The sequence below is a fragment of the Hemiscyllium ocellatum genome, chromosome 3 (genome assembly GCF_020745735.1).
Source record: "Hemiscyllium ocellatum isolate sHemOce1 chromosome 3, sHemOce1.pat.X.cur, whole genome shotgun sequence".
Taxonomy (NCBI): Eukaryota; Metazoa; Chordata; class Chondrichthyes; order Orectolobiformes; family Hemiscylliidae; genus Hemiscyllium; species Hemiscyllium ocellatum.
The window spans coordinates 102,598,605-102,612,497 of NC_083403.1; the positions used below are offsets into that span (position 1 = coordinate 102,598,605).

The window sequence follows — 13,893 nt, forward strand, 5'->3', positions numbered from 1 at the left end:
AAGAAACTAACATCAGAAAAAAATTGAGTGTCGTTGTTCTGTGATGCTCAAATCATTCACTTGCAAACATGATCATAATCATACAATTTGGTGAAGCCAGAATATCGGTTTTTAAAGGCTTCCCAGCAGACAACTAAAAAAGCAATAAGAGGGCAAACTAGTTACTAAAACTTTAAAAACTGCAAGAATTTTTCTCAATTTAGAAAAGGTAAGAAAGAGGCAAGAGTGGACAATGGACTGCTGGAAAATGAGCCTGTAGTAGTAGCAATGAGGATCAAAGAAATGGGGGAGGAATTGAACAGATACTTTGCATGGTCTTCACAGTGGAAGACATCAGTGGCATATCAGAAATTCAACACAATTGGGACAGAGGTGAGTGTGGTGGCCATCACGAAGGAGAAGGTGCTGGAGAAAATGAAAGGTCTGAAGATGAATAAATCACCCAGACTGGTTGAACTACATCTCAGGATTCTGAAGAAGATAGCTGAGGGGATTGTGGGTTCCTGAAAGATCATGACCATTACAGTCACGGAGGATCTTGGAGGACTGGAAAATGGCTAGTATAAGATGCCTGTTTAAGAAGGGAGGCATTCGACAGGAAATTATAGGCAGTTCACCTGATTTTGGTCATTGGTAGGATTTGAGAGTCGTTCATTAAGAACAAAGAACAGTACAGCTCAGAAACAGGCCCTTTAGCCCATGACTATGCTGACACTCAACACCTTTCTAAACTAAAAACCTTTTGCCTCTCCATGGTCCATAACCATCCATTCATATATCTGTCAAGATGCTGCTTAAATGTTACTACTGTACCCACTTGCAGCACCTCCTCTGGCAGCATATCCATGGTACCTACCACATTGTGTAAAACAACTTGCCTCTCATTTCCTTTAAACTTACCACCTTTAACCTTAAACCCCTGGTAACTGACATTTCTACCCTGGGAAAAGGATTCTGACTATATATTGTATCCATGCCACTTCTATCAGTCACCCCTCAACCTTTGAGGTGAAAACAAATCAAGTTGGTCTGATCTTTCCTCATAGCTAATACCCTCCAAGCCAAGCAACATCTTGGCAAACTATTTTTGTACCTGCTCCAAAGCCTCCATATCCTGTTGGCAACCAGAACTGTACACAATATTCCAAATGTAGACTACTAAAGCTCTGTACAGCTGCATCGTGACATGCCAATTTTTATACTCTCTGCCCCAAACTATAAAGCATGCCATACGCCTTCTTGAGCACTTTATCCACTTGCATGGCTGCTTTAAAGGGACTATGGACCTGTAAGCTTAGGTCCCTCTGCATGTTGATACTAGTAAGGATTCTGTCATTTACCCTCCTGCATTAGTTCTCCTAAAATGCAAGACCAAACAAAACCCTGCATTTGCCCAGATTAAACTCCATCTGCCATTTCTCTATCTCTTTCAGCCTATCTGTATCCTGCTCTCTCTTCTGGCAATCCACCTCACTATAGAATCATATAATTCACAGTACAGATTGAGGCCATTTGGCACATCAAGTCTGTATTGACCCTCCGAAGAGCAGCCTTTCCACACCCCACATTTTTATCATTGCTCATCCACCCAACATGCACATCTTTGGACTGTGGCAGGAAACGGTGCACCCGTTGGAAACCCACACAGACACAGAGAACATACAAACGCAACACAGACAGACAGTCATCTAAGGCTGGAGTTGAACTGAGGTCCTTTGCACTGAGAGGCAACAGTGTGAGCCACTGTGCCACCACCACTACCCACAGCTCCCCCAATCTTTGTGCTGTCTGCAAACTTACTACTCAGTCCACCAACATTCTCCTCCAAATCATTTATATATTACAAACAACAGAGGTCCCAGCACTGATCCCTGCGGAACATTACTAGTCACAGATGTCCAGTCAGATAAGCACCCTTCGACTGCTACTCTGTCTCTGGTGACTAAGGAAGTTCTGTATCCATCTTACCAGCTCACCGCAAATCCTCTGTAACTTCACCTTTTATATCAGTCTGTCATGAGGGACCTTGTCAAAAGGTCTTGCTAAAGTCCATGTAGACATTTGTCTCAAAAACTCAATCAAGTTTATGAGACACTACCTTCCCCACACAAAACCATGCTGCCTATCACTGAAAAGTCCATAATTTTCCAAATGTGAGCAAATCCCATCCATAAAAATAATTTTCCCACCAATGACACAAGGTTCACTAGCCTGTAATTTCCTAGATTATCCCTGTTGCTTTTCCTAAAGCAAAAGAACAACATTGGCTATTGTAGTCCTTAAAGACCTGGTCTGTGACTAAACAATATACAAGGGCCCAGCATTTTCCTTACCTGCCTCCCTCAGCATTCTGGGTTAGATCTCATCAGGACCTAGGGACTTGTCTTGCTTAAATGATTTTCAAAACACCCAACAACCCCTTTTTTTAAGATATTGACATATGCTAGAATATCAACATACTTCTCTCGAGACTCACCTTCCACCATGTCCTTCTCCTTTATTAATATCAATACAAATTTACATTAAGGACCTAACCCACTTCCCTGGATCCATACTTAAATTTCCCTCCTTTGTCCCTCGAGTGAACCTACACTTTGCCTAGCTACCCTGTTGCTCCTTATGTATTAAACAGTTTGGGATTTCCTTAATCCTGTTTGCCAAAGACATTCCATGGTCTCTTTTAGCCATTCTAATTCCCTGCTTGCGTTCTTTCCTGCTATCTTCGAAGGCTGTCTTCAGCTTCCTAAACTTTACATATGCCTTTTTCTTTTTGACTGGACTCAATTTTCTCGTCATCCAAGGTTCTTGAACCTCACCATCCTTCTCTTTCATTTTCATAGCATTGTGCTGGTCCTGAACTCTCATCAACTGACCTTTAGAAGAATCCCACATGCTAGCTATAGATTTACAGTCAAACAGCCACCCCCAATTTACATACCCCAGTTCAGCCTAATACTGTAATTAGCCTTTCCTCACTGTAGTACTTTCATCTGAGGACTACTCTTATCCTTATTCATAAAACTTAGAGAATTGTGATCACTGTAGGATGAGATTGTGAAAACTTGGTAGTGCATGGTAAAATAGGGCTGAGTCAGTATGGCTTCATTAATGGGCAATCATGTCTGACAAATCTGTTGGAATTCTTTGAGGAGGTAATGAGCAAATTAGGCAAAGGACAGCTAATGGATGTGATCTATTTGGATTTCCAGAAGGCCTTTCATAAGGAGCTGGACAGGAGGTTGCTACTTTAGGCAACAGCCCATGGTGTTAGGGACAAGACATTGGTATGGAAAGGTTGATGAAGTGGCAGAAGGCAAGAGAGCCGGGATAAAGAGATTTTTCTCAGGATGTTAGGTGGTGACTGGTGGAGTTCCAGTGTTGGAACTACAACTACCCACGTTATACATCAACAAACTGAACAACAAAACTGAAGGCATTGTTGCTAAGTTTCCAGATGATACAAAGATATGTGGATGTTCAGGTCTTGCTGAGGAAGCTGCAAAAAGAACATGGACAAGCTAGGAGAATAGGCAAAGACATGGCAGATGGAATGCAATGTGGACAAGTGAGAGTTTATATTCTTTGGCAGAAAAAAAATAGAAATAGCATATTTTCTAAATAGGGAAATGCTTCAGAAATCTGAAACACAAAGGGACTTCAGAGTTCTAGTTCCAGATTCTCTTAAAGTTAACACACAAGTTCAGTTGTCAGTTAGGAAGGCAAATACAATGTTAGCTTTCATTTCGAGGGGGCTAGAAAAAAAAGAGGGATGTACTGCTGAAGAGTCTAAGGAAAGATGTGCTGGCATTGGAGGAGGTCCAGAAGAATGAATCTGGGAATGAAGGCCTTGTCATATGAGGAGTGAGTACACTCGCAGAGTCCTCAATCAATGGAGTTTAGAAGGATGGAAGGAATTGTCACTGAAATTTCAGAATACTGGGAGGCCTGAATAGAGTGGACATGGAGAAGATGGGCCCTAGTCTCTCCTACTAGCGGAGATAAAGGCACAGTTCAGAGAAGGGATGACCCTTTAGAATTGAGATGAGGAGGAATTTCTTTCGCCAGAAGCTGGTGTATCTGTGGAACACAGCCATAGAAAGCCTGGAGGCCAAGCCATCAAGTGACATTAGCACAGTGTCTTAATGATAGGAAGAGATCAGGGGTTACAGGTGGAAGGCAGGAGAATGGGGTTGAGAAACATATCACATAATGGTGCAATCCTGATGGGCTGATTGGCCTACTTCTGATCATCTAATGCTCTTGTAATACAAACAGCTGTATGTGATAAATGAATATTACAAGATGGACAATGCAGTATGACAAATGCATTCCCTACAGGAGATCTTCATATACTGTTATATTTGGACTAAAAAGAGGAGTTACAGGTTAAGATTTGGTGGTATAAGAAAGGGAGAGCCCATTAACTGAGGAAAGCTTGGTCATCTGTGTCTACTCACAACTGAAGAGAAGCTGGGCACAAAGAAAAGAAAGGCTTACAGATAGGGGATGAAAAATTTAATGAAAAGGTTCATGTGGAACTTAAATACCAGCATAGACCAATTGGCCTTAAGGAATGTTTTTGTGCTGGTATTATTTTTCTCCATGTACTTTATGTTCAGTGGATTGGGGGTGGGGGGTGGATTGGTGTTTAGAATCAGGAGTGCAAATGTAAGCAGTATGGTACTGAGTGGAGATTAATTACAGTATGGATAAATATTGATAGGATTAAAATGTGTTCTGGAGTGAATTTAAAGATGAATATTTTAAAGAGAGAGAGATAACAATTTGCTCACTGCATGGTAAATTATTTGCTCATTGTTAATTTCAAGTTGAGGCTTTATTTTGTGAGGGATTGGAGTTTAAAACACAGAGACTGGTGGAACAAAAACAATTTTACACAAATTTCTGAGCAAGTGAAATTTAATGTCTTATGCATTCAAATACCATGTGTTAAATCCCTTATGGGATGTTACTGGGGGAGGTGACCATGCATGTAGGGTGTCACTGTGGGTAACAAGAGTAACCCTATATGGTGTTAATGTGGGAGGTGTGAGTGACCAAATACAGTGTTACTGTCCTGCGACTGTTAAGAAACTGGGTTCCTGCTGTTTTTAAGGGAGGAACTCCTGTGTACAAATATTAGTCAGTCAACATCAGTCATACCCAGTAACTGAGACCAAATTCGGTAAATGCCTGTTTGCCAGAGCAATTATTTGCTTTTCGAAACACTAGAAAGAAAATACACATTTACGATAAAAGTTCTTCTCTTATCGTATGATATGGCGTTCTTGTCTGTGACCATTGGTTAGATCACCCCTGGGTGATCAGTGAAGTGTGGAAATAGCACTGTGACTGCCTTCAATTTCCAATGCTCCCAACTGTGGAGTTATATCAGACTGCAATATGTAGTGAGATGATAGACTGTCCTTTCTACCAACAAGATAATTAAATACTACTTACACTCATGCCCTTATCTCTGATGCACGGGGAATTTGCTGTTTGCTATCCCGCACTATTTGGTCAACACATTAGGAACTGTCATTTCAGTGGGTTGGTTTTAAGAAAAGTCCGAAGACTATTTTAAGTTCAAAAGGCATCTTAGCAGTTTTAAATAATTTTGGCAAATGCCAAAGGTGACAGATCCCAGACTAAGGATTAAGAATTAACTGACCAGCAGCTTTTCCAATGAGTTAACTCACGGCTCAGTAGTTAAGGAGTTAGTGCATCAACTCAAATAGCTCTGTAGCTTTTCAATTCACTGTGATTATACAATAGAAGGTTCTTCTCCTCCGTTGATTGTTACAAGCTGGAAGCTTCATAAAAATGTGATTGCTTTGTTGTTGCATATCAACCTTGAGCTGAGTGAACTTCGTAAATCACCATTTGCTTATCTTCAGTTGTGACAAAAAAATGAAGTTTGCCGGGGAGCAGCCAACAAAAGAACTACTTTTAAAAAGGGGATGTGGGACAGGCCAGTGAGCCTGGCAGTTGTAAAGTGTTCAGAGGCAGATAATGTAATACCTAGATAGGTATGGGAGGGTTTCAGCTGGTTTTTAGGAGAGGGAATGCTTGCCAACTCAATTTCCTGGAGTTGGAGAAAATGATAGATGTTATTGGCATTGCAGGATTTTAGTGAGGTGATTGACCCAGTGCCACATGAATAATTGGTCAAGGTCAGGATACACGAAATAGGAGACAAGCTTCTGAGATAGAATCAAAACCATTAAACCAGGCAGCAATAGTAGGTTATGTACGTGGCCAAATTGGCATGGTAAGGAATTCCCAATAGGACACCATATGAATTAGAGCTGGGGACCATTGCTGTTTACTATATATAAAGCAGTTAGAGCTTGAACAGAAACAAGCTGTTTAAACTTGTAGGTGACCCAAACTGACGGGAAATGAAGGGGTGGACTGATGTCCAAACAATTCAAGTAATCAAGGTAGATTGGCAAGATGGCATAATATTGAAAAACATGAAGAACGTGACTTGGGAAGGAAAAGGATAATCGAAAGGGTTGTAAGGATACAGGACACAGCATCATTGAATGAATTACTGGAAATGACCTCGTTGCAGACAACAAAGTGAATTACGCAGAACAGGAGAGCACATGACAAATTTATACAAAGCATTAGTATTGATTCACCTGATTAGATTCAATTTAGCTGCCTTATATAGATGGCGGCAACTGCATGAAATGGGTTGCCCAGGAAGGGAGACCATCTCTTTATATGGAGTGTGATATTGTACTAAATCTGATGCAACAGCCAATTCTATGCTCATGCTGCTGCTTGTACTTTGATTTACTCTAGTTTCTTCTTGTCCATCTATGCCTGAGATATCAATTTCCCCCATAATTAAGAAACCTATGGGTAAGAAATGGCTATTTTGCCAATCAAACCTGCACTCTTTCCATCTGGGCATAATCTACTTATTCAAGGACACCCTCTCCCCACCACTGAAAAAGACTCAAAATTCTCTTCCTAATTCTAACATAAATTAACCAAATAAATTCCTATTCAATCACTTCACTCAGTATTTATTGATATAGGACATGATCCAAACTATTGAGCGACCCAGAACAAGTTCCTTATCCCTAACAATTTCCACGGTGGGACAGGAATAATCTGTAACATTATTTCAACTAGAAGAATATTCTGAGAGTTTGTAATCCAACCTAAATCATCAATCACCTGATGAAGGAGCAATGCTCCAAAAGCTAGTGTGCTTCCAATTAAACCTGTTGGATTATAACCTGGTGTTGTGTGAATTTTAACTTTGTACACCCCAGTCCAACACCGACATCTCCAAATCATAACCTAAATCGTGGTGCACACATCTACTAATTTTGGTCAGTTGCTTTATTAGCAGATACTGACTATTAACTCAGAGGAAGTGGTGGAGGCTGGTACAATTGCAACATTTAAAAGACATTTGGATGGGTATATGAATAGGAAGGGTTTGGAGGGATATGGGCCGGGTGCTGGTAGGTGGGACTAGATTGGGTTGGGATATCTGGTCAGCATGGATGGGTTGGACGAAGGGTCTGTTTCCATGCTGTACATCTCTGACTCTAATGACACCTATCAAACTCTCTGGCCTAAAGGTGAATAGGGAGGGAAGTGGTTACCCCAAGCAAGAATCATGGGAAGGGAAGTCATTCTGTGGGTCACTTCTTTTGTGGATTAATACCTGCATTTAAAGTAATGAGACAGATAATCTGTTACTGTTAAAATCTGAGACACTATATCCAGTGCCAAGAAATGGGTGGATGGGCGATAGTTGACTTATTTGTTTCCTCAAAAGAATATATTTTCCTTCCTCTGCCTTTCTGCAGAAAAAGGTAGATTAGTTTGAACTACCCACTGACCTGTATGGCATACATTCTGACGTTGAATCCACCAGAAGAATGCCTCTGCCTACCAAACCTGAAATTAATCAACAGCTGAAAATATCTGTTTCATCCAATCAATATCTCACAGAGCTCCATTTGTGGGGATTATCCAGTATGATCATCTGTTTTAATATGAAAGTATGCATTAAGTTTTAAGTTTCCAAGTAAATCTAATTTCACAATATCTGGAAAGAGTCTCTACAATTTTTCAGAAGCACTTGGAAAAGGATGAAGACGACGTGAAACAAAATGGTGGCAGTGAATGTGCTTTGCCTCCTGAGTCAATAGAAATAAAATAGTGAGATTTCTATCTTCTGACACAGAATCTTGGTGGTGTACACACCCAGTTTTTACCTTTACCAATATAGTTTCCAACATTGAAGGCCTTATGAAAGTCAATGCAAGTAAGGCTTCTTCAAATCAAGAAAGTCTCTGCAATGCAACTGGTGTATTAATTACTTTGTTAGGATGCACATGTGAAAGGTATTGTTTATTTAAGTGCCTTGTGGGGTCTCAGGTCCTTAACTCTGAACCAGGAGGCCCAGATTCAAGTTCTTCCTGCTCGAGATATACAATAACATTTCTGAACAGGGTATTTAGAAAATATCTCCCTTATGGAGTCTTGCAGTACAGTGGCAGTGTTCCTACCTCTGGGCCAAAAGTCCCACATGGTCCAGAGGATAACATATCTGAACAGGTTGATTAAAAGATACATGGAGTACTTATAAAAGGGAGATTAAGTGTCTTCATTGTAGTGTCAATATCAACCAACCTTAAGTTTAAAATTTTGGTACTCCCTTAAGGGAGTAATCTGGTTTAATTTGGCTTAACTTGCTTCATGTACATTTGTGAAAAGACACTGCCAGGTAGACCAAGAGAGGCAGTATGTGGTGTCCACTGAAATACTTGTTGCCTTCCTTGACTGCAGGCTATTTAAGTATGTAAGTTAGCTTTGACATTTTGTCTTTCATTAATAGTACCAAAGCTGTTAATTTGGTTTAATTGATTTACCCAACATAGCATAAAAGAGACACTGCTAAAACATGAGGTGCTGAGCAAAGAACAGGCATATGTAATACCTCTTTCTGTCAATAAACCTATTACCAAGAGAAATAAGTATGTCTAGTTTCATAATTCACCGACTGCCTTGGGATTGAGTTAACATGCTAAACTTGCTCAAAACCACAAGGTGCCCTACACAGTCCACATACAAGCAAAAGCCAGTACATTCCTTTCTGACTCCCCTTTGGGCTTTTGGAGCATTAATTTCATGAGCTGACAAATCAAAAAGGGGCAGAGTCCAAGACTAATGCTGCTTGATTCCTCTTGTTCATTAGAAAGTATTTCAAAAGAAAATTGCAAAGCATGACCTGAAACTTTTAAAATCATGCTGACTATCCTCCATGATTACCTACATTCTTTAAATTATATTCATAGCCTTCAACAAACATGAAACATTAACATCCTGGGGGTTTACAATCAATCAGTCAGAAAGTGAACATGCCACAAGAATACTATGGCTAAAGAGCAGGTCACAGGCTGGGAATTCAGTATTAAGTAATTTACCCAAAGACTCTATATATTCTCAACTCCCCAAAGATTGTCGGTTATCCACATGATGACGCATGATAGAATAAGCTCCCATTGCTTGAACAAATGGATCTCAAAGAATTCTCAAGCACACCATCCAGGACAAAGCAGCCCATTTGATTAGCCTATCACTTTAAACATTCACTCTCTTCACCACCGAAACACAGTGGCAGCAGAATGTACAAGCAACAAGATCCACCGCAAGAACTCATCAAGCCTCCATTGGCAAACTTTACAATCTTGTGACCTCTATTGCCTAGACGAACATGGGCAGCCAGTGAATGGCAACACCTCCATCTCCAAGTTCCTCTCCAAACTATGAAATCATCCTGACTTGGAACCATATTGCTGACCCTTTACTGTTTCTGGATGAAAATCCTAAAACTCCCTTCCTAAACAGTGCTATCAGTATGCCAAATAGAGTGCAACAGTTTAAGACAGCAGCCTCCCATCAACTTAAGAGCAACCCCAAAAATAGGACAGCGTCCCCAAGAACCCCCATTCCCTCCCTGGCCTACTGTGCCCTCGTTAGCCAAATCAGCCTATAGTCAGCAGGCTTAGTGCCATGGCTATTTTTTGAATTCTGATTCTGCATTTATCACTTTCCTTAGTTAGGATTTATTAGTACATCAGCAGCCCTGAAAACTATTTACTAGAAGTACCACTAACTTCTCCCTTTAATTCCTTGAGGGTTCTAAGTTGTATACCACCCAGCCCAGTAACCGTGCAAACATTTAACTATTCTAATTTCTGAATTTCATGTCTTATGTCCCTTAATCCTGTAACCTGAGAGTATAATTTGTCCATGGTCTCCTTCCCGAAAATTGCAGTGAAGCATCAATGCAATATAACCAGCCCTGTCTTGATGATTTGGAACTGTTTTACCCAATTTATCTTTCAGTTTAGTGAACCCAGCTGTTTGCCAACATTGCTTCTGCTAACAAGATAGTTGCAAAATCCTTTTTGTTAAGAAAAGGTGTCCACAGTAATTGATCAGCATGCCTCAATGGGATCTTGCTGATCATCAAAATTTCACTAGATCTTGTTTAACTAGGGAGCAAAATTATTAAATAATCGTAGATTAAGAGAGTAATCTCTTCTCACTCCACAAACCTCACTTTCTCTGGTCATAATCTTGAGTAATCCTTTTAAGTACAGAATCAGAAAATGCAAGGTAATTAGTTATAATGAGAAGTTACTTTATAAACAGGTATTAGCTTACCATTCATTGTTGGCAGTACCTTCAGCTTCATGGACCTCGTGCTCTGGAATTTCCTTCATAAACCTCTCACTTCTTAAAAGCTTAACATTGACCAAATTTTCTAAATACCCTATGTGGCTCAGTATCCAATTGTATTTGAAAACAGTACTGGTGAAGCACCTTGTAATATTTCTACATGAAAAGGCACCATTCAAATTTACATTGTTGCTGGTAATACAGTGACTGAACTGTAGCCACCAGGTGACACTATTACTCGACCACATCCTCAAACTTGCTGTGATGCAACAATGTATATTCGCGGTAGAAAGCTAATTATACAGCGAAAAATGTCAAATTCTTGAGCTAAAACTATGTTAATTACTTCAGCGTTTTTGATTCTTACGCACTACCTAGAAAGCTTCAGCTTAATTTTAGTCATAGAATCCCTACGGTGGGGAAAAAAAGCCATTTGATCCATCAAGTCTACTGACCCTGCAAAGAGCATCCCATCCAGAGCCTGCCGCAACCTATCCCTTTAATCCCGCATTTACCATGGCTAATCCACTTAACCTGCACACCTTCGCACCTTGGGAGGAAACTGGAACACCTAGCAGAAACCCATGCAGATACTGAGAGAATATGCAAACTCCACACAGCCCTTCACCCAAGGTTGGAATTGAACTTGAGTCCCTGGTGCTGTGAGGCAGCAGTACTAACTACTGAGCCACCTTGCCTTCCACTTGTCAGAAGATGAAGATTCAATTCCTTGCAAATAATCTTGTGACAGTCTATTATATAAATACAAGTTGCTGCTGTTGTAATAAAGTGCAGACTGATCCCAAATCACTGCATATTTATGGATTTAAATACCTACATATACAATTCAAAAAAATGTAATGTCTTAATAAGAAAGCACATTTGCATTTAAAGTTGGCAGTAAGACCACTCCCTCAAGCCTTGCTTTTCACTTCAACAACGAACAAGCACCACAACAACGATGAAAATGTGTTGCTGGAAAAGCACAGCAGGTCAGGCAGCATCCAAGGAGCAGGAGAATCGACGTTTCAGGCATGCGCCCTTCTTCAGGAATGAGGGGAATGTGCCAAGCAGGCTAAGATAAAAGGTAGGGAGGAGGGACTCGGAGGAGGGGCGTTGGAAATGCAATAGGTGGAAGGAGGTTAAGGTGAGGATGATAGGCTGGAGTGGGGGTGGGCGCGGAGAGGTCAGGAAGAAGATTGCAGGTTAGGAAGGTGGTGCTGAGTTTGAGAGTTGGGACTGAGACAAGGTGGGGGGAGGGGAAATGAGGAAATTGGAGAAATCTGAGTTCATCCCTTGTGGTTGGAGGGTTCCAAGGCGGAAGATGAAGCACTCTTCCTCCAGCCATTGTGTTGCTATGGTCTGGCGAAGTCCAAAGACCTGCATGCCCTTGATGGAGTGGGAGGGGGAGTTGAAGTGTTGAGCGACGGGGTGGTTGAGTTGGTTGGTCTGGGTGTCCCAGAGGTGGTTTTTTTTCAGATTTCTCCAGTTTCCTCATTTCTCCTCCCCTCACTTGTCTCAGTCCCAACCCTCAATCTCAGCACCACCTTCCTAACCTGCAATCTTCTTCCTGACCTCTCCGCCCCCACCCCCACTTCAGCCTATCACCCTCACCTTAACCTCCTTCCACCCATTGCATTTCTAACGCCCTTCCCCCAAGTCCCTCCTCCCTACCTTTTGCTGCCTGACCTGCTGCGCCTTTCCAGCAACACATTTTCAGCTCTGATCTCCAGCATCTGCAGTCCTCACTTTCTGCTACCACAACAATGATATCAAGTTAGAGGTGGAGATGTTCCTATGAAGTGGAATCATTTCTTTAACTCCATATGTATACTTCTGGTACAGAATTAAATAGGTGAATCCTATGCTTATTAAATCTTAATTTATGGCAAGGTTAGGTATAGAGAAGTGGGCACCCACAGAACAAATCTTGAATGTTGAACTAACATTCCTCATTGTTAAGGGCATGAAATGAAAGAAAGTGAGGACTGCAGACTGAAAAGGTGCAGCATCCGAGAAGCAGGTGAGTTGACATTTTGAGCTGAGATATGCAGAGAAGGCTGGGGCTGGGGGGAAGTAGCTGGGAAGGCAATAGGTGGATGTAGTTGGGGGGGGGGGGGGCGGGGGCGCGGGATTATAATAGGTCAGTGGGTTGGATGGAGTGGATAGAGGGGAAGGAAGGTGAACGGGTAAGATAGTGCTGGGTTAGAGGGTTGGATTTGGGATGAGGTGGGAGGAGGGGAGATTTGGAAACTAGTGAAATCGACATTGATGCCATGTGGTCGTACATTGAACAGTCCCAAGGTAGAAGATGAGGCATTCTTCCGCCAGTCATCGGGTGAACCTCTTGTACTGTCCCACCTGTCCATTTTCCTTCCCACCTATCCACTCCATCCTCCCCACTGACCTATAATTATCACCCACCCTCACCTGCAACCACCTACTGCCTTCGCAGCTACCTTCTCCCAGCCCCACCCCTACCCTCCTATTTATCTCTCAGCTCATCTTGCCCGCTTACATTCCTGATGAAGGGCTTATGCCCAAAACATTGTGCTTCCTGCTTCTCAGATGCTGCCTGACCTGCTGTCCTTTTCCAGCGCCACAAGTTTCGACATAGGGAGAGGAGTAATCCATTCACCTACTATGGTGAATGGCTTTCCAATTCAATCCAATTCAAACTATAAAGGTTATAGCAGCTGGATGATGTTGCTCCTTTAGCAAAGTCGAGGACAACATTTTTTTTTCAAACAACACAGCGAGTTATGATAATCTGGAAAGCACTGCAGAACAAGTGGTTAAAAACCTCTCTATGCTAACTTTCACAAAAGGGAAATGGCACATTATTGAAAAGGTAAAAGAGCAAGGGCACAGTGGGTTAGTTCTTTCAAACAAACAGCACAAACACAATGGGTTCAATTATCTCCTTTTTTTGAGCAGTAAGACTTCAAGTGATTTCCATCTGGGTAATTTTAGAAAGCAGAGTAAAGCATCACACACCTCATCTATCCACTTGGAATAACGTGCCAGTAACTGCAGAGATAATTTCCAGAAGCGGTGAGCCAGCGGGGGTAGATAGATGTGATCAGCCCAGCATTTCAGAAGGTTCTGCCATAGAACGTGAGTAACTGAAAGCCTAAACTGGCTTCCATCTGCAAAACAAAACATTAGCCT

The 13,893-nt window shown here is 41.5% G+C and overlaps 1 protein-coding gene across 1 annotated transcript in view; it reads right to left on the reverse strand.

Moving 5' to 3' along the window:
- Positions 1 to 13,893, reverse strand: part of cog2 (component of oligomeric golgi complex 2) — a 77,151-nt gene that overhangs the window by 19,082 nt on the left and 44,176 nt on the right. Inside the window, exon 12 of the mRNA XM_060821392.1 lies at positions 13,720 to 13,871. Coding sequence (XP_060677375.1) covers positions 13,720 to 13,871 — 152 coding nt within the window. The remainder of the gene's footprint in view (positions 1 to 13,719; positions 13,872 to 13,893) is intronic.